The sequence below is a fragment of the Nelumbo lutea genome, chromosome 1 (assembly GCF_056320005.1).
Source record: "Nelumbo lutea isolate HS-2025 chromosome 1, American lotus-T2T, whole genome shotgun sequence".
Classification (NCBI taxonomy): domain Eukaryota; kingdom Viridiplantae; phylum Streptophyta; class Magnoliopsida; order Proteales; family Nelumbonaceae; genus Nelumbo; species Nelumbo lutea.
This window is the reverse complement of record NC_142684.1, coordinates 211,479,541-211,505,493: the sequence shown is the minus strand read 5'-3', so window position 1 is coordinate 211,505,493 and position 25,953 is coordinate 211,479,541. Positions and strand designations below refer to the sequence as shown.

Here is a 25,953-nt window from a genome sequence, read left to right as displayed (position 1 = left end):
TCAGACATGAAACGGAACCACTTTAAAGAAATTGTTATCATGGATATGTATATCAGAAAAATAGATTTCCCAGCTAAAGTGAAAACAGTGCTTGTATTTTTTGTATATCTTCTAAATTGCAGCGCATACTAAGATGGACCAACATGAGGATTCTGGTCCTACTAGTATGGAGCAACTGTAACCTGTTTCTTTTGGCATTCTTGTTTGCTCATTCCTTACGGCTAAGGGTTTGAAGATGAAGCTCCAATCTGTATGATCAAGAAAGATGAGGGAGAATCCCGGTTTGTTGATTTTAACACAGCTGAAGAGAGTGAAATTCAGAAATTTCATGTGATTTGTATCATTAACTAATTACAACTTAAAAGGGTGAGAGCAGATCATGAATTGATCATATTGGGAGATGAACTAGGCCAAAACTCAGCTTGAAGCATGGACTCAGGTTTATGATATAAGGCAACTTGCTGCATACTAACAGTTTTGTCCATTCTAAGGTTGTGTTTGTTACCATTGCTGTTCTATCTCACAAGTTTTGGGTTTATCAATAAAATTGGTGAGAGATGTGTTATCATATCATATTGAGAGTCACTAATGATTAGTTTCATTGCTGTTTCTCCTTAACGTTAATTTGACAATCTACAAACTGACTGTCACACTCATTTTTTAAGATATACCTGTTTCAACTATAAACAGCCTCAAATAACAACTGCAAGCCAATTTCTATTGATTAACCCAAAACGTATCAGATAGAAACACTAATGAACAAAATAAATAGTACACCAAAATTCAAAAACCATCTTATTTGTTTCCATCATAATTGATTTCCCCAAAAATGCATTTTATAATTTTGCTCAAATCCCATTTCCACCAGGGTTTGGGGGGGGGGGTTTAAGGGGATGGGGGATGGGCTACCCATTGTGTAGCCATGATGCAAAAAAAATAATAATAAATAAAAAAAATAATAATAAATTAAATAAAAAAATGCTATCCAAGTAAATCACATATTAAAATATGTTTTATGCCTAACATTTTTTCATGTACTATAGTTCTTGCTTCACAATTTATAGTGGAGAACTATGGTTTAGTGTAAATTTTCAGGAAAAAAAAAGATTGTATACATATTGGGAGGTAGAAATAAGTTCCCGTTACAAAAACACACATCAGATGGATAATTGTACTGTTGATTTTGGACCATATTTTTCTTGGGAGAATTAGGGGAGTCGCCAAAGTCAAAGAGCTTGTACACGTGCAGGACTTGCTTAAAAGATTTGAATATAACTTTTAACCCAAAAGATTAAAGATATTAAATTATGAGTCAATCCTTATACACACGTCTCTTGCACTTCTTATCCCTTTCCAGTGTTGGACACAACCACTTACACATGTATATGATACCTGGCAAGTTAATAGTGACATAGAGGGCAGATAGAGTTTCCATGCTTAACATGAACCAAAATGGAGAGTTGCAGATCCTTCAAATTGAACCTTGAATGTCCATGCCCAAATATTAGGCTCAAAATTGTTCCCATTTACTTCACATGGAAAATAGTCATCATGGATCTCTGCAGTGTTGGTTGGCATCTGATGAGGGAAGGGATACGATGAAGAAATTCATAGAGGGGGTTTTGTTCCCACCTGTATGATTCACAACGAGTTCACATCTCTGCAACCATGGGTATACTCCCTTGTGACCCTCAATGAAACATGAACATGCCAGCTGTGGAAATAATTCAAAACATTATGTCAACTGTATTTTTTTTTTTTTTTTTTTTTGTTTTCATTGCTGGTGCGTCTGTGTACCAATGAGTTATCATCTTTTGCACAAGGGTACAAAGTTGCATTTAGTCCAGATGTGAGATAAGGTTTGATATGCTGCAGCAATCTACTTGACAACTTTTGCGTAATCATCAATTAATGATATAGTTATTTGATGGTTCATAGCTAGTCATTTTCGTTTACCAGACAATCATAATTAAGCAGTTGGGTTAAGAGATTTAATCATTAATGATGTAGAAGAAAGATCTACAAACACATAGTTGCTGCAGTCTTTCCGACATTATGTTGGAAAACCTCCATCTTCAGCATTCAACAAACAAGTGGTAGACAGGCAGTTCAGTTCCAAATAATAATGACTAATCATTATTTCAGTGATAAGAAGTGAAGATCAACTCATAGTGAGGACTGGCCTTTTGTACTGGGTGACATAAGAGAGAGGATATTAACCACTGAAGCCATGGAACTAACAGCTGCCTTCAATACATCTTGTGAACAACCAGGTTTCACCAACTTCTTTACCTGTCATGAACATAGACAAAGGAGATTGTCTCAAGAGTACCACATATCAGATCACATAGGTAGAATTGAAGATGCAAAAGTTATCATTTCTAATAATTTGCATGCCAAATATCCATCAAGTTTAGTTGTAAACCTCCTCCATTGAAGTACTTTTGTTTGGAAGATAAAAATTCCTCCAGAATATGTAAAAAAGTACAATAGTATTGTTCAATTTTAGACCATTTGACATATAAGTATTTTCCAGGAGAAATATATAGAAATAGATGATGCTGCCTTCTGTATTCATGATTATGTGCCCACAATAGTTTGGTCATGCATTTAAATATGAGGTAAAATGCTGCATACTATCATGACTTTAAATTAAGAAAGGCCCAAGTAGAAGAGAAGAAGGTAAAAAGGTGCATGAGAGAACTTGGCTGTTGAATATTACCATGTCAATGTAAGTTTGCAACTCTTTTATTCTCCCCATGTAATCCTGGTCTTCAATACACAAAGTAATGGTTTTGCTATCAGAACCTGGTCCCTCAAATTGAATGGGCCCTGGATTTCGGTAGAGATCATCCATCAAGAGCTTCTCGCCATTAAAGACCAACGTTCTGTTACCACCGCAAAAATGTCAACACTGTGAAGGCTAGAAGATAAAGTCTATTGAAACCAACTAATGAAAACAATGGAATAGAGAAATGCATCAAAGATCTGTGAAGCCATTATTAACATTTTTTCACGATAACAAAGGATGACAACGATAGTAAAATAATGTTAAATAAATTAAAAAAATTCTAATGGAATCAAAACACTAAGGATAAAAATTAACAAGACAAGTGTTGTCAGTGGACTGTTTAATGAACCTCCTGTTTGATAGTCCAATTCAAACTATTCAATATGCAGTAAGCAAACTATTGCTTAAATTTTCTAAAAATCTATATTGTCTATGTAGTCACACTTACTGATTATGTTATTTCATAGTATTGTCCATGATAGATGGGGCCATGTGCGGAAATCTTTGTTGTTTTACTGACCTTTAATCTCCTATTTGCATTTACAATCAACTTAAACCCAGTATACCATTGAATCAAGTCAGTTTTGTTAGCATAAAAATGAAGTGATGAAGGAATCAACAAAATTATTATAATTTTGTGATGGACAAGATACCGTGTTTTATTAAGAGGACACCTTATTAAAGTAAGTAAAAGTAAAATTCCAAAACCACTTACTGATATGGTTTTCCTCTCAAATCTACAGGAGCTGGATGAATGGCTGGTTTTCCAATTGAAGAAGCCCCAGGGCCCTGCGACCTCTTTACTGTCATCATGGCCTGCCATAAATAACATTGTAAATATAATGGAGGAATGCTATGTATGCAGGTCATTTTAATTTTTTTTAAGATTCCATTCCCTATATTATATGGTGATAGATAAAGGAAAAATTAGAAACTTCTCCTAACCATGTGATAAAGGAAATGAAAATAAAAAGTTAAAGAGCTATCAGATTTTGAAAGGGAAACCTAAATTGTTTTGCAATATCAACCATATAAAATAAAATGGATCCAAGAAAATCTTTAGATGAAAGGACATACTCTCATTGGAAAAATGATAATAAAGGATGTGTGTGCTCTAGATAGAAATAAGAGATTTTAAAACCACAGAATGCTTTGGTTTCTCACATTATGGAAGATTCCAAAAACATAAATAAATAAATAAATAAATAGAGTTCAATCATAAGACTTGTGGAAAGACAAGCTTTGGTTTGTGACAAAAAATCCAAAGTTGATACATGGAATCAGGCAAGACGCAGGATATTACATTTCAAGGGCCAATAACTTCCTGTAGAGAACACTGATGTGGTCCCCACAGTGTTCCTATGGCAGCAATATTTCTGTTAGATATGACAGTGTTAGTTGGTAGTTATTCCAGTTAGTTATTTCAGTTTTATTATTAGTTATTTCTTATTCTATTTGTCAGGTAAGCAATAAGGGCAATTCAACCCTTTTACAATTAGCCAATAGTTATATAAATACTAAGAGTGGGTTGGCAGAAATTATAACATTCCCTCTCTTTTTCTGAAACCCTCTTCGTGTACTTCTTCTCTTCCTCTCTTCTCTTCTTCTTCTCTTCAAATTTTCATCCTTTTTTCTTTTAAATTCAAGATTGATTGTAGTCTAGATCGACTACTTGGTATCAGGGCCGACCTAGGAGCTCTTATGCTAGTCTGATTAGGCCGACTGCATGAGAGCCTCCTAGGTTTGGAAGTTTTTCAACAAGGAAGGAGGATTGGCTGATTCTTGGAGGTTACTGGTAGTGTGCGGCTGCTAATAAAGAGATTGTAGAAGTCTGGGAGAGTTTCAGTAGTCAGGAAGAATCAGAAGAAGCTTTGGATCCTCAAGATTAGGGTTTTGCATCAACCAGAAGGTGGCGGCCAGAGATTTTTTCATAAGGTAAGCTTTTTTCTTGTGATTGACTTTAGAAAAGATCATCTTGGTTTAGTCTGAGAGGTGCGGCTGGAAAATCTGTGTTTTCTTTAGGGTTTTGAGAGAAAACCCTAAAATTCAGAACTGTTACTTGTTTCAGATCAGAATTTGAACTGGTTTCATTCAGAATTCTGTTTTCTATGTTCTTTGGAAGACCTAGGCCGGTTGTTATCAGTTGTTTGGGTGTTGTTTCTCCTATTACAGTAATTAAAAAAGGGTTTTTTATTAATTCTTTATCAAGAATGGAGTTTAAGAGTCAAGGGAAAGGTGTTTTTGGGACTAGAAATTCTGGTAACATGTCTGAGAATACCTTTCAGATTACAACAGTTAAGTTTGATGGATCAATTTACCTAGTATGGGGTCAATCGGTCATGATGGCCATTAGGGGTAGGGGAAAACTGAATTACTTGTTGGGAGATGTGAAATAACCAACTAAGGAGGACCAAACCTATACCAAATGGGTTCAAGAGAACTATTTGGTTATGACATAGTTGTGCAACTCTATGCAGCCACATATCAGCCGGAACTATTTGTGGGCGAAAACAACTAAGGAAATCTGTGATGTCATGAAAGGGACCTACTCCCAACCCCTTAATGTTGCTAGAGCTTATGAACTGAAGAGGTTGACAACCTTAAGCAAGGAGAGAAACCAGTCTCATGACCGATTGACCCATTTGGCCATCATGACATTAGGGGTGGGCAAGCCAGAAGGATGCACAGACTCATAGAAACACTTGCGTGGGCAAGCCAGAAGGATGCACAGACTCATAGAAACACTTGCGTGGGCAAGCCAGAAGGATGCACAGACTCATAGAAAGCAAGTTGAGACTAATAGGGTTTTTGAGTTCCTACTTGGTCTGAATCTTGAGTATGATATTGTGAAACAACAACTACTGACAAGAGACAGTGTGACCTTATCACAAGCCTACTCCTTAGTGCATAGTGAAGAGACTAGGAGAAAGGTTATGACGTAGCATCAGCCCTTCCCACCAGCCTTGGCAACAGTCAAACCTAAGTCTGGGGGTGATATGGAGAGGGATATAAAGAAGGAAGACAACCAGAATCTAGTATGTGAACATTGCAAGAAACCCAACCATATTAAAGACACTGGTTGGCAGCTGCACCCTCATTTAGTCCCAGCAAAACTCAGGAACAAAAGGGGTAATGCTAATATGGCTGTTAATACTGATTGTACCTCCTCATCGGGCACAAAAAACACACCTCTAGACAACCTAGCTGCTGTCCAAGCTGCCTTGACTCAGTTGGAAAAGGAAGTTGGCAATTCATCTCAACCATCTTAGCCGCCATTAGCTCCCACATTAGCTTTTTCTCATTTAGGTACTCAGGCCTCAGCTTATCATGCTTCAACTCCAGGTAACACTGAACATTGTTGGGTAATAGACTCAGGTGCATCTGACCATATGACTGGCTTGCCATCACTGTTCACTACCTATCACTTATCTTCTGGTAGAGATAAATTGTCCATTGCTGATGGTTCCCTTGTTCCAATTTCTGGCAGGGGAGACATCAAGTTGTCTAATGCCATCTCCTTATCTTCAGTTCTGCATGTTCCTAAGCTTAATATTAACTTGCTTTCAGTCAGTAGCATTACAAAACATCAGAATTGTTCAGTAATCTTTTTCCCTGACCGATGTGTTTTCAGGACTTGGAGACAAGGAAGGTGATTAGGACTGGCCATGAGAGGAATGGGATTTATCTGCTTGGAGAGAGTTCACATTGGGAAAATAGTGAAGATAGGAAGTCTTTTGTTTCTTAGTCTGTTAGTCAGGTTATACTTTGGCATAATTGATTGGGTCATTTATCTTTTCGGTCTTTGAAGAGTTTGTTTCCTAATTTATTTGAATCTGTTCAGATGTCCAGTTTGAGATGTGAGAGTTGTGAGCTTGCAAAGCATTGTAAAACATCTTATTCATTGTGGGGTACAGATATTTCTTGTTGTTTGTTGATGACTATACTCGTTTTTCTTGGGTTTACCTTATGCGTTTTCAAGATGACATTCCTGCTTTGACCCGGATCTTTAATCAGATAATTTTAACCCAATTTGGGGTCAAAATCAAAATCTTTAGATCCGATAATGCGAAAGAGTACTTTGCCAACCAATTAGCCTCTTATTTGCTTGACCATGGGATTATCCATCAAAGTACTTGTCCTCATACACCACTGCAAAATGGGGTTGCTGAGAGGAAAAATAGGCACATATTGGAGGTGGCCAGAAGCATCATGTTTAACTCCAATGTGCCTATTCGTTTCTGGGGAGATGCTATTCTTATAGCAGTGTATCTCATTAACCGAGTTCCTTCACGGGTTCTTGACATAAGCCTTCATTTACCCTCTTATACCCTGATACAAACTTATTTACTGTTCTCCTTAAAACCTTTGGTTGTACTTGCTTTGTTCAGATTCTTGGACCTCATCGTTCGAAATTTGATCCTAAGGCCTACAAATGTATTTTTCTCGGTTATGCACAAACTCAAAAGGGATATTGCTGCTATAAACCATCTTCTGGAAGAAGATTTGTATCTATGGATGTCACTTTCTTCGAGGATGTACCCTATTATCCTAGGGTTTCTCCTCAGGGTGAGAGTAGTGAGTTTGGGGTTAACTCATCAGAAGTTCCTTTACCTATTCCATTGAGTGGTGAGGGATGTAATGGGGAGGGGTGTCAGAGGTGCCGGGATTTGAGAGTCTATCACAGACAGTAGAGGCAGGTTGATTTCCCCATCAACAGTCCAGGCCAGCCCCAGTTCCTTCTACAGATCCAGATCCAGGTACTATAGTTCCTTTATCAGATCCAGGTTCCACTAAGATACCTTCCACAGTTGAGCCCTTACCTCCTTTGGATGACTTTGACCTTCCCATTGCAGTCCGTAAAGGAAAACGACATTGCACCACATTCACAACCCACTACATTTCCCAGTTCTTGTCCTATGATCACCTGTCCCCCTCTTACAGGTCCTTCCTCACATCTATTGCTGATATTCCTATCCCTAGAACAATGCAGGAGGCCTTGTCAGTTCTTGAGTGGAAAGATGCAATGAAGGTTGAAAATGATACTCTTTTGAGGAATAATACTTGAGAGCTAGTTGACCAGCCTAAAGGGAAGAAACCGGTTGGATGTAGATGGGTATTTACTGTGAAACATAATGTTGATGGTTCCATTGAAAGGTATAAGGCTCGGTTAGTTGCAAAGGGATTTACTCAGACTTATGGTATAGATTACTCGGAGACTTTTTCTCCAGTGGCTAAGATGACCACTATTAGGGTTTTATTGTCCCTTGCAGCCAGTTACTCTTGGCCCTTGTTCTAGATGGATGTTAAAAATGCCTTCCTCAATGGAGACTTGCATGAGGAAGTCTACATGCATTTGCCTCCTGGATTTTATGATGTAGAAACAAGAAAGAAGGTTTATTGGTTGAATAAATCCTTGTATGGACTCAAACAATCCCCCAGAGCTTGGTTTGATAGATCCAGACAAGCCCTTGACAGATTCGGCTATGTATAGGCCCAGTCAGACCATACACTGCTCATTAAGAGAGTCAACTCTTCCTTGACCTTGCTTGCTATATATGTGGATGATATTGTAGTGACAGGGAATGATAACGGTGAGATTGAGTCTCTCAAACAACTCTATCAAGAATTTGAGGTGAAAGATCTGGGAGAGCTACGATACTTATTGGGTATTGAGGTAGCTAGATCTAAACATGGGATTTTTGTTTCTCAAAGAAAGTATGTTCTAGATTTGTTGGAAGAAACTAGAAAGTTAGGTGTTAAGCCTACAGATACACCTATTGAATAGAATCACATGATCAGTGCAGAGGGTGGAGAGCCACTTGAAGATAAAGCTATGTTCTAACAGTTAGTTGGAAAACTCCTCTATCTGTCTCACACGACCAGACATGTTATGCGGTCAGCATTGTCAGTCAGTATATGCACTCTCCTAGGACTACTCACTTACTTGCAGTTGAGAGGATATTAGCATATTTGAGGAGGTGCCCAGGTAGAGGCATACTATTCAAGAATAATAATCACATGATGATAGAGGTTTATACAGATGCTGATTGGGTTGGGAGTGTTGATGATAGAAGGTCTACCTCTGGATATTGTGCTTTTGTAGGAGGTAACCTGGTCTCCTAGAGGAGTAAGAAGCAGAGTGTTGTTTCTCTTTCTAGTATAGAAGCTGAATACAAGTCCATGGCTAATGGTGTGGCTGAAATCCTATGGTTAAATCACTATTTGAGGAGTTGGGTATTGCTTATGAAAAGCCTTTAATGCTGTATGGTGATAATCAGGCTGCTATTAATATTGCTCATAATCCAGTACAACATGACAGAACTAAGCATATTGAAGTAAACCGACATTTTGTCAGAGAAAGGGTTTCATCTCAAGAAGTGTGTATTCTGTATATCACCTCCAGCAATGCAGCTTGCAGATCTTCTCACCAAGGCGGTTCCAAGGAAGAAGTTAGAAACAGATCTATGCAAGTTGGGAATGACAAATATCTATTCCCAACTTGAGGGGGAGTGTAGAGAACACTGATGTGGACCCCACTGATGTGGCCCCCACAGTGTTCATATGGCAGCAATATTTCTGTTAGATATGACAGTGTTAGTTGTTAGATATTTCAGCTTTATTATTAGTTATTTCTTATTCTATTTGCCATGTAAGCAATAAGGGCAATTCAGCCCTTTTACAGTTAGCCAATAGTTATATAAATACTAAGAGTGGGTCGGCAGAAATTATAACCTTCCCTCTCTTTTTCTGAAACTCTCTTTGTGTACTTCTCTTCCTCTCTTCTCTTCTTCTCTTCAAATTTTCATCCTTTTTTCCTTCCAAGCAAACTATCGTCTTGTCACAGACTTCAATCCTTGAAAGATCCAACATTTTATACCACTTCAGACAGTTCCATGACAATTAGACAAGGGGATCTAGAGTTGTCAAGACTTGCCAATATATGTTTATACTTTTTGGAAATATTAGAATGCTTGACTGTTTGACCAAAAGTTGAGTGATTTATTTCCTTACCCTGAGTCATCGTTTAGATTTCATTAAATTTGTTTTAGTTTTGTTGGGATCCATAATATGGTTCACTTCCAGGATTTTTGTCAATTTATTCATGCCCTTATTTTAAGGTTTACAAATTCTCCTTGGATTTGACTTGGATATCATTATAAACATTTTCCATTTAATAAATATGAAGTGATTTTCCTAGCATATTTTTAAATTGTGAGAGGAATTGAGCATTTAGAAGTTCTATTTTAGTTAGGAATTACCTCATGCAGTTTCTAGATGGACTTTACAAGGAGATTGAATGATAATAGAGAGTTTCTGATTTTCAAGAGTTTATCCATACTAAACCTGGTATATGGACATGTCCATTTGACATTATCTTCTTTGATTACCTCATTTCTTTTCTAATTTTCTTTTGAAATAGTAAGGTATAATGTATTTCATTCAGAAAGTGTAGTTGTGAATACAGTGGCCCATTTATACAAGATTGGATGCAACTGCCCTTTTGTCGTGGGGCTAAAGGAGTCACTCGTGACACTTTGCTACTATTTTTCTTTGCTTTAACTTTTAGCTCAATCAGTCCAAAAATTGGCTGAAATCAGACACATCAATAATCAACAAGTAGTTTCTTTCAACAATGCATTCACTTTTAACAACAAAATTTTAGAAGTTGGTGAACAAACCGTTAAGGGAGCACCTCCACAACTCCACTTACACACAGGATCTTTAAGATTGGTCACTGTGGCCATATAACCATTAACACCAGCTGCAAGAAGATGATAAGATACATGTCCGAGAACCTGTGCACAAGTTGTTTGAACTGGAATAAGTTAGTTTTTTCCCAGATAAGTACAGTTAAAGATTAAACAAAAATAATAAATGCTTACATAAGCATAATCACAGTCAAACTTCGATGGAAGTGATCCTCTAGCCTGATACCCAAAGAAATGGCAAATAGAATTGAATTTCTTCCCACTGTATGTGCCAACCCTCTGTAGAGTTTCACCAAACATTTATTAACATGTCAATATAGACCAAAGAAAAATTGAATAAGCTCTTTTTTTATTTTCCAAATTGAATAAGCTCTAATAGAATTTCTTCCCTTCCTATGGTCAAACTCAAATCAATCCTGGGATTGTTTTTATGGCTGAATTAATAAGCTCTCTCATGGACTCAAAATTAAGGCACTTTGCATACCTTTACTCCAGGGAAACAACAATAGTGATGATAAAATTGAAAATAACAAACAAAAGAGGCAGCATGGGTATATCCACCTTACCGATCTTAAGTTCATCTCTGTTTCAACTAGTTGAGCCAAAAGTTTTTCTGTTTCTATCTGTCAAATTAAATACAAATCTCAGCTTACTATTGAAACTACTAATGGGATAAGAAGTTAAGCATGTAGTTCTCAACTTTTTACCTGAGATAACTGTGCAGAATCATCAGATTCGGGGGAAAGAAGAAGCTGCATCATGAACATTCTAGTGTAAACTACCATTAAATAGAAAAAGAAGCAAGTCCATATTTAAAGCAAGAATATATGAAACAATTACGAAACAAAATTCTATTAATACCAGGGCAACGGTATTTTACTTCAAGCATGTTAGATGCATATACAACAAAGGCAAAATTATCGGGTTCCTACTTTTTTGAGTTTTATCAAGTGCAAATAGTTCAGTCCAAGATTGGATGTTATATCCAATTAGCCTTTCTTGTCTCGTTTACAAGATTGGTAAGCACTTAATCTTTTATGTAGACATGCTTCCAGAAGAGGTTAACTTGGTTTTCTGAGTCATCAACTAAACATTTCATCTCTCATAGGTTAAAAACTGCTCCTTATTAAAAGGGAGGGTTGGATGAGTTAACTGGTAAGTTCAGAATCATGGTGTTTATCTAAAATGTGTCATTAAACGAAAACCAATACCCTTCTAAAAACAACTATTCCATAGTGCTAAAAGATACTTTCAACCTCATTCATCTGTTTATTTTGTTCTCCTTTGAAGAAAACTTATTTTCAGTGAAATCAACTGAAAGGGGGAAATGTAAAGAAAATAAAGTATTGACATGGTTTAAAATGTCAACATATTTCCGTTTCCATGGGTACTGACACGGAAAATTACTGGAATTGATATATTTACCAATGAAAACTACTAGTGCCATGTGGAGGAGTATACAAGACGGTATTATAATATTATGAGTTGGCAATAATATTATAGATATGTGGAACAGCAGTATTGTTGCCTGCCTAATGGGGATGATGACCACTTTGATCCACCTCAAAATTATTTTTGGTTTCGAACATAAATATTAGTTTTAAAATAGATTACTAGGTTGATCTATCAGAATTATTTGCACATTTTGTGAGCAAATTCTGCTTGAATTTACCCTATTGTGTAGCTTTAGCTGTTACAGTCTACATGGATACTTAATAGACATATATTCAAATATAAAAAATTATAAAATATCATTATATATTTTTATATATCTCACAAAGTTCCCATCATATATATTTTTGCAACATTTCTAAACAACATTTTTGACATGTTTCCTACATTTGGATGATTGACATTTCCGCTAACACCAACATTTTAAACCTTAAGTATTGGTCATAGAAGGTTACCTGCTTTCTAATGAATGGTGGCAAGAACTCAAAAAATGCAGTTGCCCAAGGTGACAATTGTGCTGGAATGTTGTCACTAGAAACCCCTTTCTTATGTAATTGGTGTATTTCCTGGTAAGGTCCCTTCTTGTGGTCAGTAAAAAGGCCACATAACAGAAATAACATTGTCCTATCAACTATGGTTATGAGAAACTGATAATAAAACCAAACATTTTCAAGAACCTAAGACTTTTCTTGTAAAACAAAAGAAAAACAAAAAGTAATTGAATCTGAAGTAAGAGTAGAAGAAGAAGAGAAGCAAGGAGAGGAGAAGAGTAAGAAGAGAGAATTTGGAAATAGGCAAGTAGTTCTATTGCTGCCCTTACTTTCTCATATATATACTAAGAGATAAAAGAAAATACAATGACCATAATGTCAAAGATAACAATAAGTTACATAGTCACATACTCCTATAGCTCACGTTCTGTACTATGTATTTCTCAAATAATACCCCCTGGTCGCCCATATCAAGAAATAAAGAATAAACAGCAATAATAAACAAATAAAAACTTCTATTACAAGGTCATAACAGAAGCTGTAAACTAAGAAACAAACAATTAAAAAGACTGAACTGACCCCTCAGCACTCATAAACTATAATAAGAAAATAATAATGAATAATCAATAAATAGGTGCCCTATTACCTGCAAGAGAGCATAAACCTCTGGTATGCTTTCAATAAGCCCTTCAGGCAAAAGAATGACCCCATGGTACTTGTCTGAAACCAAACCACTCAAATATTATGCATAATGATGATGATCCGTAATATATTCGTTTGTTTATTGTCAAACTCAGAATGACAAAGAAGAAAGTATAACCTTGTTCTGCCCTATCTTGAACTGCATCACAGATTCGTTTTGTTATATCGAATAGGGTGAGCTTTGAAGAGGCAACCTCCTCACCGAGGATAAACTGAAAATAATACACTAAACTAAGTTATTTTTCAAAGAAATTGAGTAATAAATAAATAAACAAAGTTCTGTATATTTTTCTCAAGAAAAGTCACCATATTTGGATTAGATTGGAGTGCACATTCCAAGACAACATGAGATGTTCTCCTTCCCATAACTCGAATAAAATAATAATACTGCAGAGACAAACAAATTTTAGAACCAGATTTCAAGAAGCTCATGTGTTTTCTAAAAGGGCAGCCCAGTACACGAGGCCCCCACCAATGCGGGGTCTGGGGAGGAACAGATTTATGCAGCCTTACCCCTACACATACAGAGTGGCAGTTTCCAAGATTTGAACCCTGGTCACCCAGGTTGCAATGAATCAACCCAAACATTGTGCCAAGGCCCACCTCAAGCTCATGATTTTTCTCATAACACTAAAAATATGATGTAATATTTAAATGTTTCAAGTTAAAATCCTGAACCCACTAGAGCCCTTCCTCACCATTCCAAATTGAAAAAAAAAAGATATTAAAAAGAACATGAAAGGGAGATCTTAAGGTAGAAAAAGCAAGTGGGTCAACCACTTCGACTAGAGAAGGTTTACACTGCTTAACTTTCCTCTGAGAACGGATTAAAAAATTAAGAATCTTCAAATGTCATATTTCTGTTTTAGAAACAGATTGGAATAAATAACATATCTACAGGCATATGACTATACTTCTGCCATTGGTGAAACATCCTTAGAGTTTAGCAGGATTCGTTCTTCACAATATAAACAATTTGCATATAAATATAGTCAAATTACTGCTTTTGAAATAATCGCCTCTTTGTTCATATCACCCTTGTATGGGGTTGTTCACCACTTCACCCTACCAAGCTATCTCTCAATACCATTAGTTATCTATCCAAGAATACAAATGCAGTTACAGTGGCATTAAGGAAATGAAAACTTTTACCTTTTCTGCAGACAGCGCATCAGTGCATATATTGCTGACAAGTTGAGCATTCACCTGAAGAATGGAATCAACTATGAAATATGCCCCTTTTCGTAATCAAAACATAGATAACTGCCTGAATAATCTATAGGTTACAATAATACCATCAGAAGAATAAAAGGCTGAACATGACTCAGAAACATAATAAGATTCATATTTCATTTCAGATAATAACAATAAAAGTCAAATGAGGCACAGGTTGATTTAAGGTAGAGCAAGGTTTCATGAACAAATAAGATAGCATAATTCATGAGCATGTAGAACCTCCTGGAATTTATACAAGATTATTGTTATTGTCTTTCAGTTCATCGGTGTCCAATCTTACATTGCTAGGTAGTAAGGAGGAATTAGAGGTACTTAGTAAAAGCATTAAATAGTGATCTACTTTTACTTTTGATCATGAAGAAGAAACCAGAGTTTTAGTTTATCAAGTGTAGAGAACATTGATGTGGGCCCCACGGCTGTGGTCCCCACTGTGTCCGTATGACAGCACATGTAATCTTTGTTAGTTATATCAGTGTTAGTTGGTAGTTATTTCAGACAGCTTGTTATTTCAGCTTATTAGTGTTTTATTTGCCATGTAAGCATTAAGGGCAATTCTGCCTTTTCCTACAATTAGTGAACATAACATATAAATATTAAGAGTGGGGCGGCAGATTCAATCTATCTGTCCCTCTCCTTTCTAAACCCTTGTGTACTTCTGCTTCTCCTCCTTTTCTCCTTCTTTTCTTCTTTTCTCCATCTAAAACCTTTTTGGATTCAAGACTGACTGTAGTCTTGATCGACTACTTGGTATCAGAGCCTATCTAGGGTTTCTCATGTGTGTCTAGTCCAGCCGACCACATGAGAACTGCCTAGGGCTGGAAGCTTACAAAGAACTGTTCGTTGGCTGATTCTTGGAGGTTACCAGAAGGGTTTAGCAGCTGTCCGAAGGCTTGTAGAGGCTTGGAGAGTGTTTTGGTAATCAGGAAGAATCAGAGAAGGTTAAAAGGATCAATATTAGGGTTCAGGCCGAGATTGAAGGTGGCGATCAGAGTTTTCTGGGTGAGTTTTTATTTTTCCTTGAGATCGTCGTCAGTCAAAGATAGGTTGGACCTATCTAGGAGGAGCGGCTGAACTCTCCTTTATTTTCTCAGAGGCGATCAGGTTTTTCTGAATTTTTTTTCTAGGGTTTGTCATTAACCCTACGACCAGATTTGACTGTGAACCTATTTGGAAGGTGTGGCTGAGCACTGTTTATGTTCTTACAAAGGTTTCCTTAACCCTACGATCAAACCCTAAATCTACTTCAGCATTACAGATTGTTTTCTAAGTAGTTTCTAGACCTGTTTTGGCTTCAAAGCCTGTTTTGGGGTGAGAACCTTTATTGGATTGCTTACATTTTGAACTGCCAATTGGTTTCAGATCAGATCCAAACTGAACTCATACAGAATTCTGACTGTGATAAGTTATTTAAGTGCTGTTTTCTATTGCAGTAGCTCTAATAGTTCTTACTTACTGATTCTTAACCAAGAATGGAGTCCAAGAATCAGGGGGAAGGTGTTTTGGGGAACAGCAGTTCTGGTAATATGTTTGAGACTGTGTTCAGATTACAACTGTGAGATTTGACGGATCCAATTACTTAGAATGGGCCCAATCGGCCATGATGGCTATTGGAGGAAGAGGAAAACTTAGCTACCTATTGGGAGATGTGAAAGAACCTTCCAAGGAGGACCCAATGTATACCAAGTGGGTTCAGGAGAACTACTTGGTTATGACATGGCTGTGCAACTCTATGCAGCCACATATCAGCCGAAATTATTTGTGGGCAAAAACAGACAAGGAAATCTGGGATGTCATGAAAGAGACCTACTCCCAACCCCTTAATGTTGCTAGGGCTTATGAACCGAAAGATGCACAGACCCATAGAAAGCAAGTTGAGACCAATAGGATGTTTGAATTCCTGGCTGGTCTGAATTCTGATTATGACATTGTGAGATAACAGATACTGACAAGAGATAGTGTGACCTTATCTCGAGCCTACGCTTTAGTGCATAGTGAAGAGACTAAGAGAAAAGTTATGATGCAGCATCAGCCCTTCCCCCCAGCCCTAGCAGCAATTAAACCTAAGTCTAGGGGTGATACAGAAAGGGACATGAAGAAGGAAGATAAGTGGGATCTAGTGCGTGAACATTGCAAGAATCCCAAGCATATTAAAGATACATGTTGGAAGCTGCACCCTCATTTAGTCCCAGCAAAACTACGGAACAAAAGGGGTAATGCTCATATGGCTATTAATACCGATTCTGCATCCTCATCAGACACAAAAGGCACGCCCCTAGACACCTTAGCTGTTGTTCGGGCTACCCTAATACAGTTAGAAAATGAGGTTGGGAATTCAGCTCAGTCATCTCAGTCATCATCAGCCCCTGCCACATCAGCCTTTGCTCATTCAGGTACTCGGGCCTCGGCTTACCATGCTTCAGCTCCAAGTAACACTGAACATTGTTGGGTAATAGACTCAATAGACTCAAGTGCATCTGACCATATGACTAGCTTGCCATCACTGTTCACTACCTATTACTTATCTTCTGGTAGAGATAAAGTATCCATTGTTGATGGTTCCCTTATTCCCATTTCTGGCAAGGGAGACATCAAGTTGTCTGATACTATCTCCTTATCCTCAGTCTTGCATATTCCTAAACTTGATACTAATTTACTTTCAGTCAATAGTATTACAAAACACCAGAACTGTTCAGTAACCTTTTTCCCTGACCGATGTGTTTTTTAGGATTTGGAGACGAGGAAGGTGATTGGGACTGGCCGTGAGACGAATGAGATCTATCTGCTTGGAGAGAGTCTTCATTGGAAAGAACATGTGGATAAGAAGTCTTTTGTTTCTCAATCTGTGAGTCCGGTTATGCTTTGGCATAATCGGTTAGGTCATTTATCATTTCGGTCTTTGAATAGTCTGTTTCCTAATTTGTTTGAGTCTGTTGAGATGTCAAATTTGAGATGTGAGAGTTGTGAGCTTGCAAAGCATTGTAGAACATCTTATTCCTTGAGTTATAAAAGAAGAAGTAATTCTTTTGATGTTGTGCACACCAATGTTTGGGGCCCATATCACATCCCTTCTATGGGAGGGTACAGATATTTCCTATTGTTTGTTGATGACTCTACCCGTTTTTCTTGGGTTTACCTTATGCGTTCTCGAGATGAGGTTCCCGCTCTGACCTAGACCTTTCATCAGATGATTTTAACCTAGTTCGGGGTCAAAATCAAAATCCTCAGATCTGATAATGCGAAAGAATACTTTGCCAAGCCACTGGCCTCTTATCTACTTGATCATGGGGTTATTCACAAGAGCACTTGTCCTTATACACCACATCAGAATGGGGTTGCCGAGAGGAAGAATGGGCACATTTTGGAGGTGGCTAGAAGCTTTATGTTTACCTCCAATGTGCCTATCCGTTTCTGGGCGATGCTATTCTCACGAAAGTGTTTCTCATTAATCGGGTTCCCTCATGGGTTCTGGACATGAAGCCTCCGTTTACCCTTCTATACCCAAATGAGGAATTATTTATTGTTCCCCTTAAAACCTTTGGTTGCACTTACTTTGTTCAGATTCTTGGTCCTCATCATTCCAAAGTTGACCTTAAGGCCTCCAAATGCATTTTTCTCGGTTATGCACAAACTCAAAAGGGTTATTGCAGCTATGAACCTATTTCCGGGAGAAGATTTATCTTGATGGATGTCACTTTCTTTGAGGAGGTACCCTATTACCCTATTACCCTAGGGTTTCTCCTCAGGGGGAGAGTAGTGAGAATTTGGGCCTTTTTCCTCAAGGGGAGAGCAGTGAGAGTGGGGTTAACTCATCTGAGGTTCCTTTACCCATTCCATTGAGTGATGAGGGCTGTAATGGGGAGAGTTGTCAGAGGTGTCAGGAGTTGAAAGTCTACCACAGGCGGTGGAGGCAGGTTGATTTCAGTCACCAGCAGTCCAGGCCAGCCCTAGTTCCTTCTGCGGATCTAGATACAGGTACTACAATCCCCTTATCAGATCCAGGTCTCACTGAGATACCTTCCACTGTTGCTACTTCCCTTCCTTCGGATGACCTTGACCTCCCCATTGCAGTCCATAAAGGGAAACGGCGTTGCACCACATCCATAGCTCACTGCATTTCCCAGTTTCTGTCCTATGATCACCTGTCTCCCTCTTACAAGTCCTTTCTCTCTTCCATTGTTGATATTCCCATCCCTAGAACGGTGCAAGAAGCCTTGTCAATTCCTGAGTGGAAAGATGCAATGAAGGTTGAAATGGATGCCCTTTTGAGAAATAAATACTTGGGAGCTAGTTGACCAACCCAAAGGAAAGAAATCGGTTGGATGTAGATGGGTCTTTACTGTGAAACACAATGCTGATGGTTCCATTGAAAGGTATAAAGCCCGATTGGTTGCAAAAGGATTTACTCAGACTTATGGTATAGACTACTTGGAGACTTTTGCCCCAGTAGCAAAGATGACCACTATTCGAGTTCTGTTAGCCCTTGCAATGAGTTATTCTTGGCCTTTGATCCAGATGGATGTTAAAAATGCCTTTCTGAATGGAGACCTGCAGGAAGAATTCTACATGCAATTACCCCCTGGATTTTATGATGCAGAGACAGGTAAGGAGGTTTGTCGACTGAATAAAGCAGTGTATGGACTAAAGCAGTCCCCTAGAGTTTGGTTTGATAGATTCAGACTAGCCCTTGGAAAATTTGGCTATGTACAGGCCCAGTCAGACCATACATTGTTCGTTAAAAGAGTGAACTCTTCTTTAATCTTTCTTGTTGTATATGTGGATAATATTGTAGTGACAGGGAATGATAATAGTGAGATTGAGTCCCTCAACCGACTCCTTCATCAAGAGTTTGAGGTGAAAGATCTTGGTGCACTACGATACTTTTTGGGTATTGAGGTTGCTAGATCTAAACATGGGATCTTTATTTCTCAAAAGAAGTATGTTCTAGATCTGTTAGCAGAAACTGGAAAGTTAGGTGTTAAGCCTGCAGATACACCCATTGAACAGAATCACAAGATCAGTGCAGAGGGTGGTGAGCCTCTTGAAGACAAAGCTATGTTCCAACGGTTGGTTGGAAAACTCCTAATCTTTGTTTCACACGACCAGACATTAGTTATGCAGTCAGTGTTGTTAGCCAGTACATGCATTCCCCTAGAACTACTCATCTCCTTGCAGTTGAGAGAATATTAGCATACTTGAAGAGATGTCCAGGTAGAGGTATATTGTTCAAGAATAATGATCACATGAAGGTAGATGTCTTTACAGATGTTGATTGGGCTGGGAGTGTTGATGACAGGATGTCTACCTCTGGATATTGTGCCTTTGTAGGAGGTAACCTTGTCTCTTGGAGGAGTAAGAAACAAAGTGTTGTTTCTCGCTCTAATGCTGAAGCTGAATACAGATCGATGGCTAATGGAGTGGCTGAAATCCTATGGCTGAAGTCACTACTTGAAGAGCTGGGTATTGATTATGAGAAACCCTTGATGTTGTATTGTGATAATCAGGCGGCGATTAATATAGCTCACAATCCGGTGCAGCATGGCAGAACTAAACACATCGAAGTTGATCGACATTTTATCAGAGAAAGGGTCTCATCTCAAGAAGTGTGTCTCCCGTATATCACCTCCAACATGCAACTCACAGAGAATGTTCTGTCTTCAAATATCTTCAACTTGTATTTTTTTTTAATTTTTAAAAGTGTTGATAAATATGGAGAAGGGGGATTGATTGATGTATTCTGTGAGTCTATTTGAATGAAAGAAATCTATTTGACTGCAGAACTTTCCTTTTTCTTCCTTGACTTGTTATGTCATCAACTTGAAGCTTGTTCGTTCCTCTAATATCAGTTTCCGAACTAAGATATTTACTTTTGTGGCTAAAGAATTATACCCTAAACTGTTGTCTTCTGAATCCTTGACCAAATTTCTGTCCATGGTATTTCTAAAATCTTCATAGCTACTTCTTTCATAAATCCTAAACCATGCCTTATTTGGATTTATATTGTCTAAGAAGGAAATTATTTAGAGCTCTAGTCCTTTCTATCTGTGTCTTTAGGATGGGTAGTCTAGATATGGACCTATCAGTATGGTAAAACAATAAGCTTGGGGATCCAAATTTTGATAAAGGGGGTGCACTCATTCAAAGACTGTCTCATAGAAGACAAGAATATTTCCATGAAATAATTTTTATCACCATGTAAACAAGAGTAAAACCAAGGGCATTAAATATAATTTTTGGTAATTGTTTTGGCCATTTTTTATATGCCTTCATGTCAACTTTGTTTGTTCTGTATGTGTCAAAAGAAGAAATTGGCATTGATCATATACCTTGCAGGTTGTATCAAATCCAACATTTGCTTCAACAAACTGATTCTTCAGATCCCCATATATGGTAACAGGAACACCAACTACCTGTCAGACAAGAAGAAAATAAACTCAGTAATCTGAAGAAATTCAGCACATTTTTTGTGAGTTGTGCCTAACACAGTTGAGTCATTTCAGTAAATCTAATTTTACAATTAAAGTTATTAGTATAGAATATCATGTAAATACAATATTGCATAAAAGAGAGAGAGAGAGAGAGAGATTAGAAGGCCTTAAAATTTCATAGGGTATTAAAATGTCTTTACAAGTTCCAGGACAGGCTTTCTAGTTGTTGTAGAGAGAATCTTCTCTCAGATGATCTGATACCTAGAAAATCAATCAAAAGTATTCCAAGTCTTTAAGTATCCCTGTTGATTTAGATAACCTAAACATTTAAAAACTCTTTTCCAGGAGAAAACTCAAACAATCAAGACCAAAAGTAATAATGTAAGCCACTCAAAATTAGTTATATAGAAAGATATGAAGAGACATATTGCCTTTCTTATTGTTGGCAGATGCTAATGTTTTAGGTATTCCATTTGATATAAACATTATAAAGACATAAAACAGAAGTCTTAACATTATAAAAAAAAAAAATGTAGAAAATATTGAGATACCAGTTCTCACAGTGGAAATAATGTTTAACAGATATTAGCTGTTTTCAAACAACCAGAAATGTCTCAAGTACCTTTGTTCGGCATTTTTCCACAGCAAATGTCTCAGCAAGTTGAGCTGCATCAGTATTAGATATAACCCCTTCACCAAAAAAGGTAAACGAGAGAAACATAAGACTCGAATTCGGTAACTTTTCTTGCTTTAGTAATTCCATTGAGATAAATTGTACTTACCTCCAACAATCACAAGCCCATCTAACTTCAATGCTTCACAAGCATCCAATGCCGCTTTTACTTGTTCACTTGTTCTGATCTGATCCTTTGTTCTACCCAGCATGCCATAACCACCTTTACAAGTAACAGATTGAGTTATAAATTAAAAAAAAAAAAAAGATATGTCAACTCAGCTTGAGCACAAACAATAAAATAATTTAAAGAGTAAAATTTGAGATTGCATCTTTTTGTCATCTAACTTAAACATGTATAGGACAATTGACACATACATTAATAACAGAGGAAGGGAATGAACTAGTACTTGGAAAAAAGATTGGACCATTAATGTTGCACAGAAGCCACCTTAAAGCAAGATTTAGATGTTTTCATATGGAAATCCATGCTGACTTCAAAATGGCATGGGAGATGATAGAAGCTGCAATGAAGAGATTACTGAGTAGTGGATACTGATAGAGTTTGGAGGTGTCTTGAGCTGATAAGGCATGTAAATGACTGGTGGTAAGTGGACCGGCTTATGGGGTTACTCAGACAAGCTCAATCAAACAGCCATATCTCATGTTTTGGGTGGCATCTATGTCAACAGATTCCCCCACAAACACAGAGCAGAGGGGATTATTTTTGTGAGGGGAACTTAATTTTGGTTCAGATCAGATTTGAACTATTAATTACTTCACAATCCTCGATTAGGAGAAGCGTTGACAAGTAGACTAGAATCAAGTAATAACTATTATGATGAACACAACAGAAAAGAAAAGCAGTAAGATCAAAAATTTCTATCCGTGGATATAATACCCATTTCTGGTTAACATTTCACTTGAAGTTGCTTCAGGCTTACCCTGATTACGATATGACAAAACAATGTCTTCTGTGATTTCTATAGTTTTCTGATAAAATAATCCTTCAGTACCCCCTGTTCCAACAACAAGTATAAGTAAGTCATTAAGAAGGATGGTACAGCTATATATGAGACTATCACAACTAAATGAATAGATTGCTAATGAGAGAATTAAATAAGAATGCTAACAGACAGTTCAAGTGCTTTTGAACGAGAAATGTCTCCAAACACAAAGCCAATTTAAAAACACTTAAACAAATGATGAGAGATGGAAGCAGACGAAATTAGATACTGAACCAGAAAAGCATAAAGAAACCTAAGCTGGTGAGATACAAATTAACACTGAAATCAACTTTTAGGTCTTATGCGACAAACTGATGTTGCTACACAATGCCAGTGGTATGTAATTAATTCTCTATGCTGGTAACAAATATGGCCTTTAGGCTGCCTGGTTTGCACAAACGTTGATTTGATTTGTCAGACGCATCCAATTTACATATTATCAATATATATTATACTCGCTAATATTTACAGTTGTAAGTTTGTTTTGATGTAAAATGGCTTTGAACATGAACCGCAAGTAATTAAATTTAATCATATTAGAGACAATAAAATTTAATTACAACAAAAAGAGTATTCATTCGTGGAAAATGATTCCAAACCAAAATTCAATTTAGTAGGAAATTTGGTGAATGGAAAAGAAAGATATTGTTTAGAACGTGAGTAGACAAATAACAGAGAGAGAGAGAGAGAGAGTCGATACACACCACAAAATCCAAGCAATGTACTCTTGGGGTTGTGAGACTTGATAGCATCATGAAGTCCACATACAATATTATGTCCTCCTGGAGATTGGCGTCCACAGAAAATAACTCCAATCCTGTAGTGTTTTAAGTAACACTAGTGATAAGCTGATGGGGTAAAAAAAAAAGTGAGACTAATGTGAATGGTTTTGTTTTCTTAAAGCAGAAAAAGTGAACAACTGCCATTGTTGATATGGCAGTTTTGGACGTGGAGTTCTTTTTGTTTCAAGAAAACAAAACCATTACATTGGCCAAGTGCTATTCCCTTTATTAGAAGCTTCAAATAGGCTACGTACATAACCCGAACATGCCACCTTTACAGAGTTTTTCAAACTTTGATATGTGAAAATACCATTTTTCATGGGACCCATTTGCGAGTGCTTAAGCTTTGCCGTTGATCAGTCAGTTGAAGGGCTGTCCGTGGGAGTGGGAGGGCTTCAGTCTCTTTGAATAGTTTGTGCCCATTTGGGCAGCGGCTTCTGGTTTTCCAAAGATAGGTCCCACATGGACACCTACAACCAATGTTTGGTAAAAAATTCGGCAAGCCTAATCAACTTTCAGTCAGGGCTGTCCACTTCAGCCCCTTGAAATATGGTCTATCAGGAGTGCTTCAAAGCAGCAGAAACAGTTTTAGCTGGATCTTTAGCTCAGACCTCTCAAATGGGGTGCTATTGTCAAGATTAATTAGTAGACGGCTAATTAAAAGCCAGTTGCCAACAAATATAACAGCTTTGCTGAATCAGTTTATTCAAAGCATCTGAACCAATGCTTATCTTCAGCTCAGCCCTCCCAAATTGATCCAAAATTTGGGCTGCTCTGCTGGTAGGATTTCCAGGTGATCTCGCAAAGACAATTGGTACAATACATTCAACCTCTCAGCCAAGGTTTGTAAAATCAAATCGGACAATGAACTGGTCATGGGTCTAGTTTCCAAGTCAAATGGTCTGATCTTTTAAATCGAATGGACGGTCTATTCTGACAAAAAAAATAAAAAACAACTAAACCGTTGAATGGTTCACCGTCTGAGTCAGCAGTTTGCTGACCAAACCAATGGTTTTTAGCGAAATAACAATTTTAAGGTAAAACAGAAGTGATCACCCGACCAATTCCCGGTTTTTTCGGTCCAACTATCTGATATGATCCGGTTTTAAAAGCCATGCTCAGCATCCAATACTATAGGATCTTATTCATTGCTTTACTTAATTTTTTACCTCATAACTGGATGCTCCTTGGTGTCATGTGAATCAGGGAGTTTACTAGGCTTTGTCAAGAAATGAAGCAGCGGCTGCCCGTACGTTAGAGGAAAAGATCGTTGGATTGGATGAGCATCTGAATGGTCGGCAACTTTGGTGGGTTCACCAAACTCGATTTGCACACTTGCTCCCTGCTAATTCATTTATTCATTGACGAATATCAGCACAAACTCAATTTGTTCAGCCTCTCTTGTTCTCCATTATGTTTCTCAGGAAACTAGTACATCTTATCATCGTCTATTTTGGTTCAATGTTCTTAACACTTAACGCTGCTTAAAACAGTTCCCACGTATTTATGCTCACCAAAATATTCTCACATATGTTGCACTTGCATTGCCTCTATATATACTTGTTTTCTTTTTAATAGACAAACACTGCCCAAGCTTTGTACATTAATTTAGGCCCATGGGTTCTGACCTGTGCCTGCCTATCAAATTAAAACCATTTAATAATCAGTCGGTATACAAGGATATCAAAGTTCGGTCCAAGCCTGGCCCATGTGCATCCCTAGTAATTCTATCCTATCCGATTAATTCGGTTAATCAGCCAATTTTTCAACAAAAAACCAAATTTACCTATTTGATTAACCAGAATTTTCAGTTGGGTTTCATTGATTCGGTTTGATTTTTTGTTTTTTTATGAACACCCCTAATTTTAATTTTCATAGCCGAAAGTTATTAAGATTCTCTCTATAAAGATTAGTGGGGATTTTTTTATCTGCCATAGCCTTAGTCTTAAATATTAATACCCTGTTTGGATGCACATGAACAAAGAGTCATTATGTTCTTGTTCTGCAATCAGTAGTCACTTCATAGTAAATCAGACCAGGCTACCTTTTGCTACCAGACTAGGCAATGTTGATGTAGAGACTTTAACTTGATTACAAGAATTCCCTTAAAACGGATGCATACATCTTTTTGATCATAAAATGAAAAACAAAACAGTGTAAAATCAAGGGAAATCCTAACCAACAGACCTGAAGGCAAAGAGGGAGCTCGGGTATGTAAGAACTTCGTTGCTTCTGCAGTCCTGATAATTCCATCACTGCTGCAAACTCCATTCTTCTTCTATTTCTTCTTTCTTAAGTTTAGAAAGATAGAGAGAGTGATAGAAGAGATCTGGGAAGAAACAAGGATGTTTATATATGTGACAGTAGTTTAGGACTAAATTAAGAAACAAATTAAAGGGTATCGTTATTTCAGGCTTTCAGTTCTGAGGGGTGTCTTTAACCGTTGAAGTGGTGGGATCCACTTGACCAGGATGACGGATTAGATGAGGTGGTGGTCATAAGTCATAACTAACCAACACTACTACGATCCGACAACCCTGCTGACCATTTCTCCATGCCGAATTTTTAATGTGATTAAAATAGGATTTATATTAAAATAGCCGCTAATCTTACAAGTTGGGGTGGTGGCGCAGTTGGTTAGCGCGTAGGTCTCATAGCTTCTGAGTTATCCTGAGAGGTCGAGAG

The 25,953-nt window shown here is 37.5% G+C and overlaps 1 protein-coding gene across 2 annotated transcripts; it reads right to left on the bottom strand.

The window, feature by feature from the left end:
• Nucleotides 1-1,977: 1,977 nt before the first annotated feature.
• On the bottom strand, nucleotides 1,978-25,620 carry LOC148880810 (pyrophosphate--fructose 6-phosphate 1-phosphotransferase subunit alpha-like). Of its 2 annotated transcripts, none has more exons than XM_088962856.1 (19): nucleotides 25,456-25,620; nucleotides 24,438-24,610; nucleotides 23,191-23,303; nucleotides 22,424-22,498; nucleotides 21,589-21,702; nucleotides 21,429-21,496; nucleotides 20,705-20,788; nucleotides 14,298-14,351; nucleotides 13,452-13,532; nucleotides 13,264-13,357; nucleotides 13,090-13,163; nucleotides 12,408-12,518; nucleotides 11,208-11,252; nucleotides 11,067-11,123; nucleotides 10,675-10,779; nucleotides 10,471-10,587; nucleotides 3,507-3,607; nucleotides 2,723-2,888; nucleotides 1,978-2,292 (listed from the first exon to the last, which is right to left on the bottom strand). In XM_088962856.1, exons 1-19 carry the CDS (start codon nucleotides 25,537-25,539, stop codon nucleotides 2,167-2,169), a joined length of 1,842 nt encoding a protein of 613 aa, XP_088818982.1. In that variant the 5' UTR covers nucleotides 25,540-25,620; the 3' UTR covers nucleotides 1,978-2,166. The 2 variants fall into 2 exon arrangements, with proteins under 2 accessions (XP_088818982.1, XP_088818981.1); XM_088962855.1 differs by having other exon boundaries at nucleotides 24,438-24,613; nucleotides 25,456-25,584.
• Between the last annotated feature and the right edge of the window lie 333 nt (nucleotides 25,621-25,953).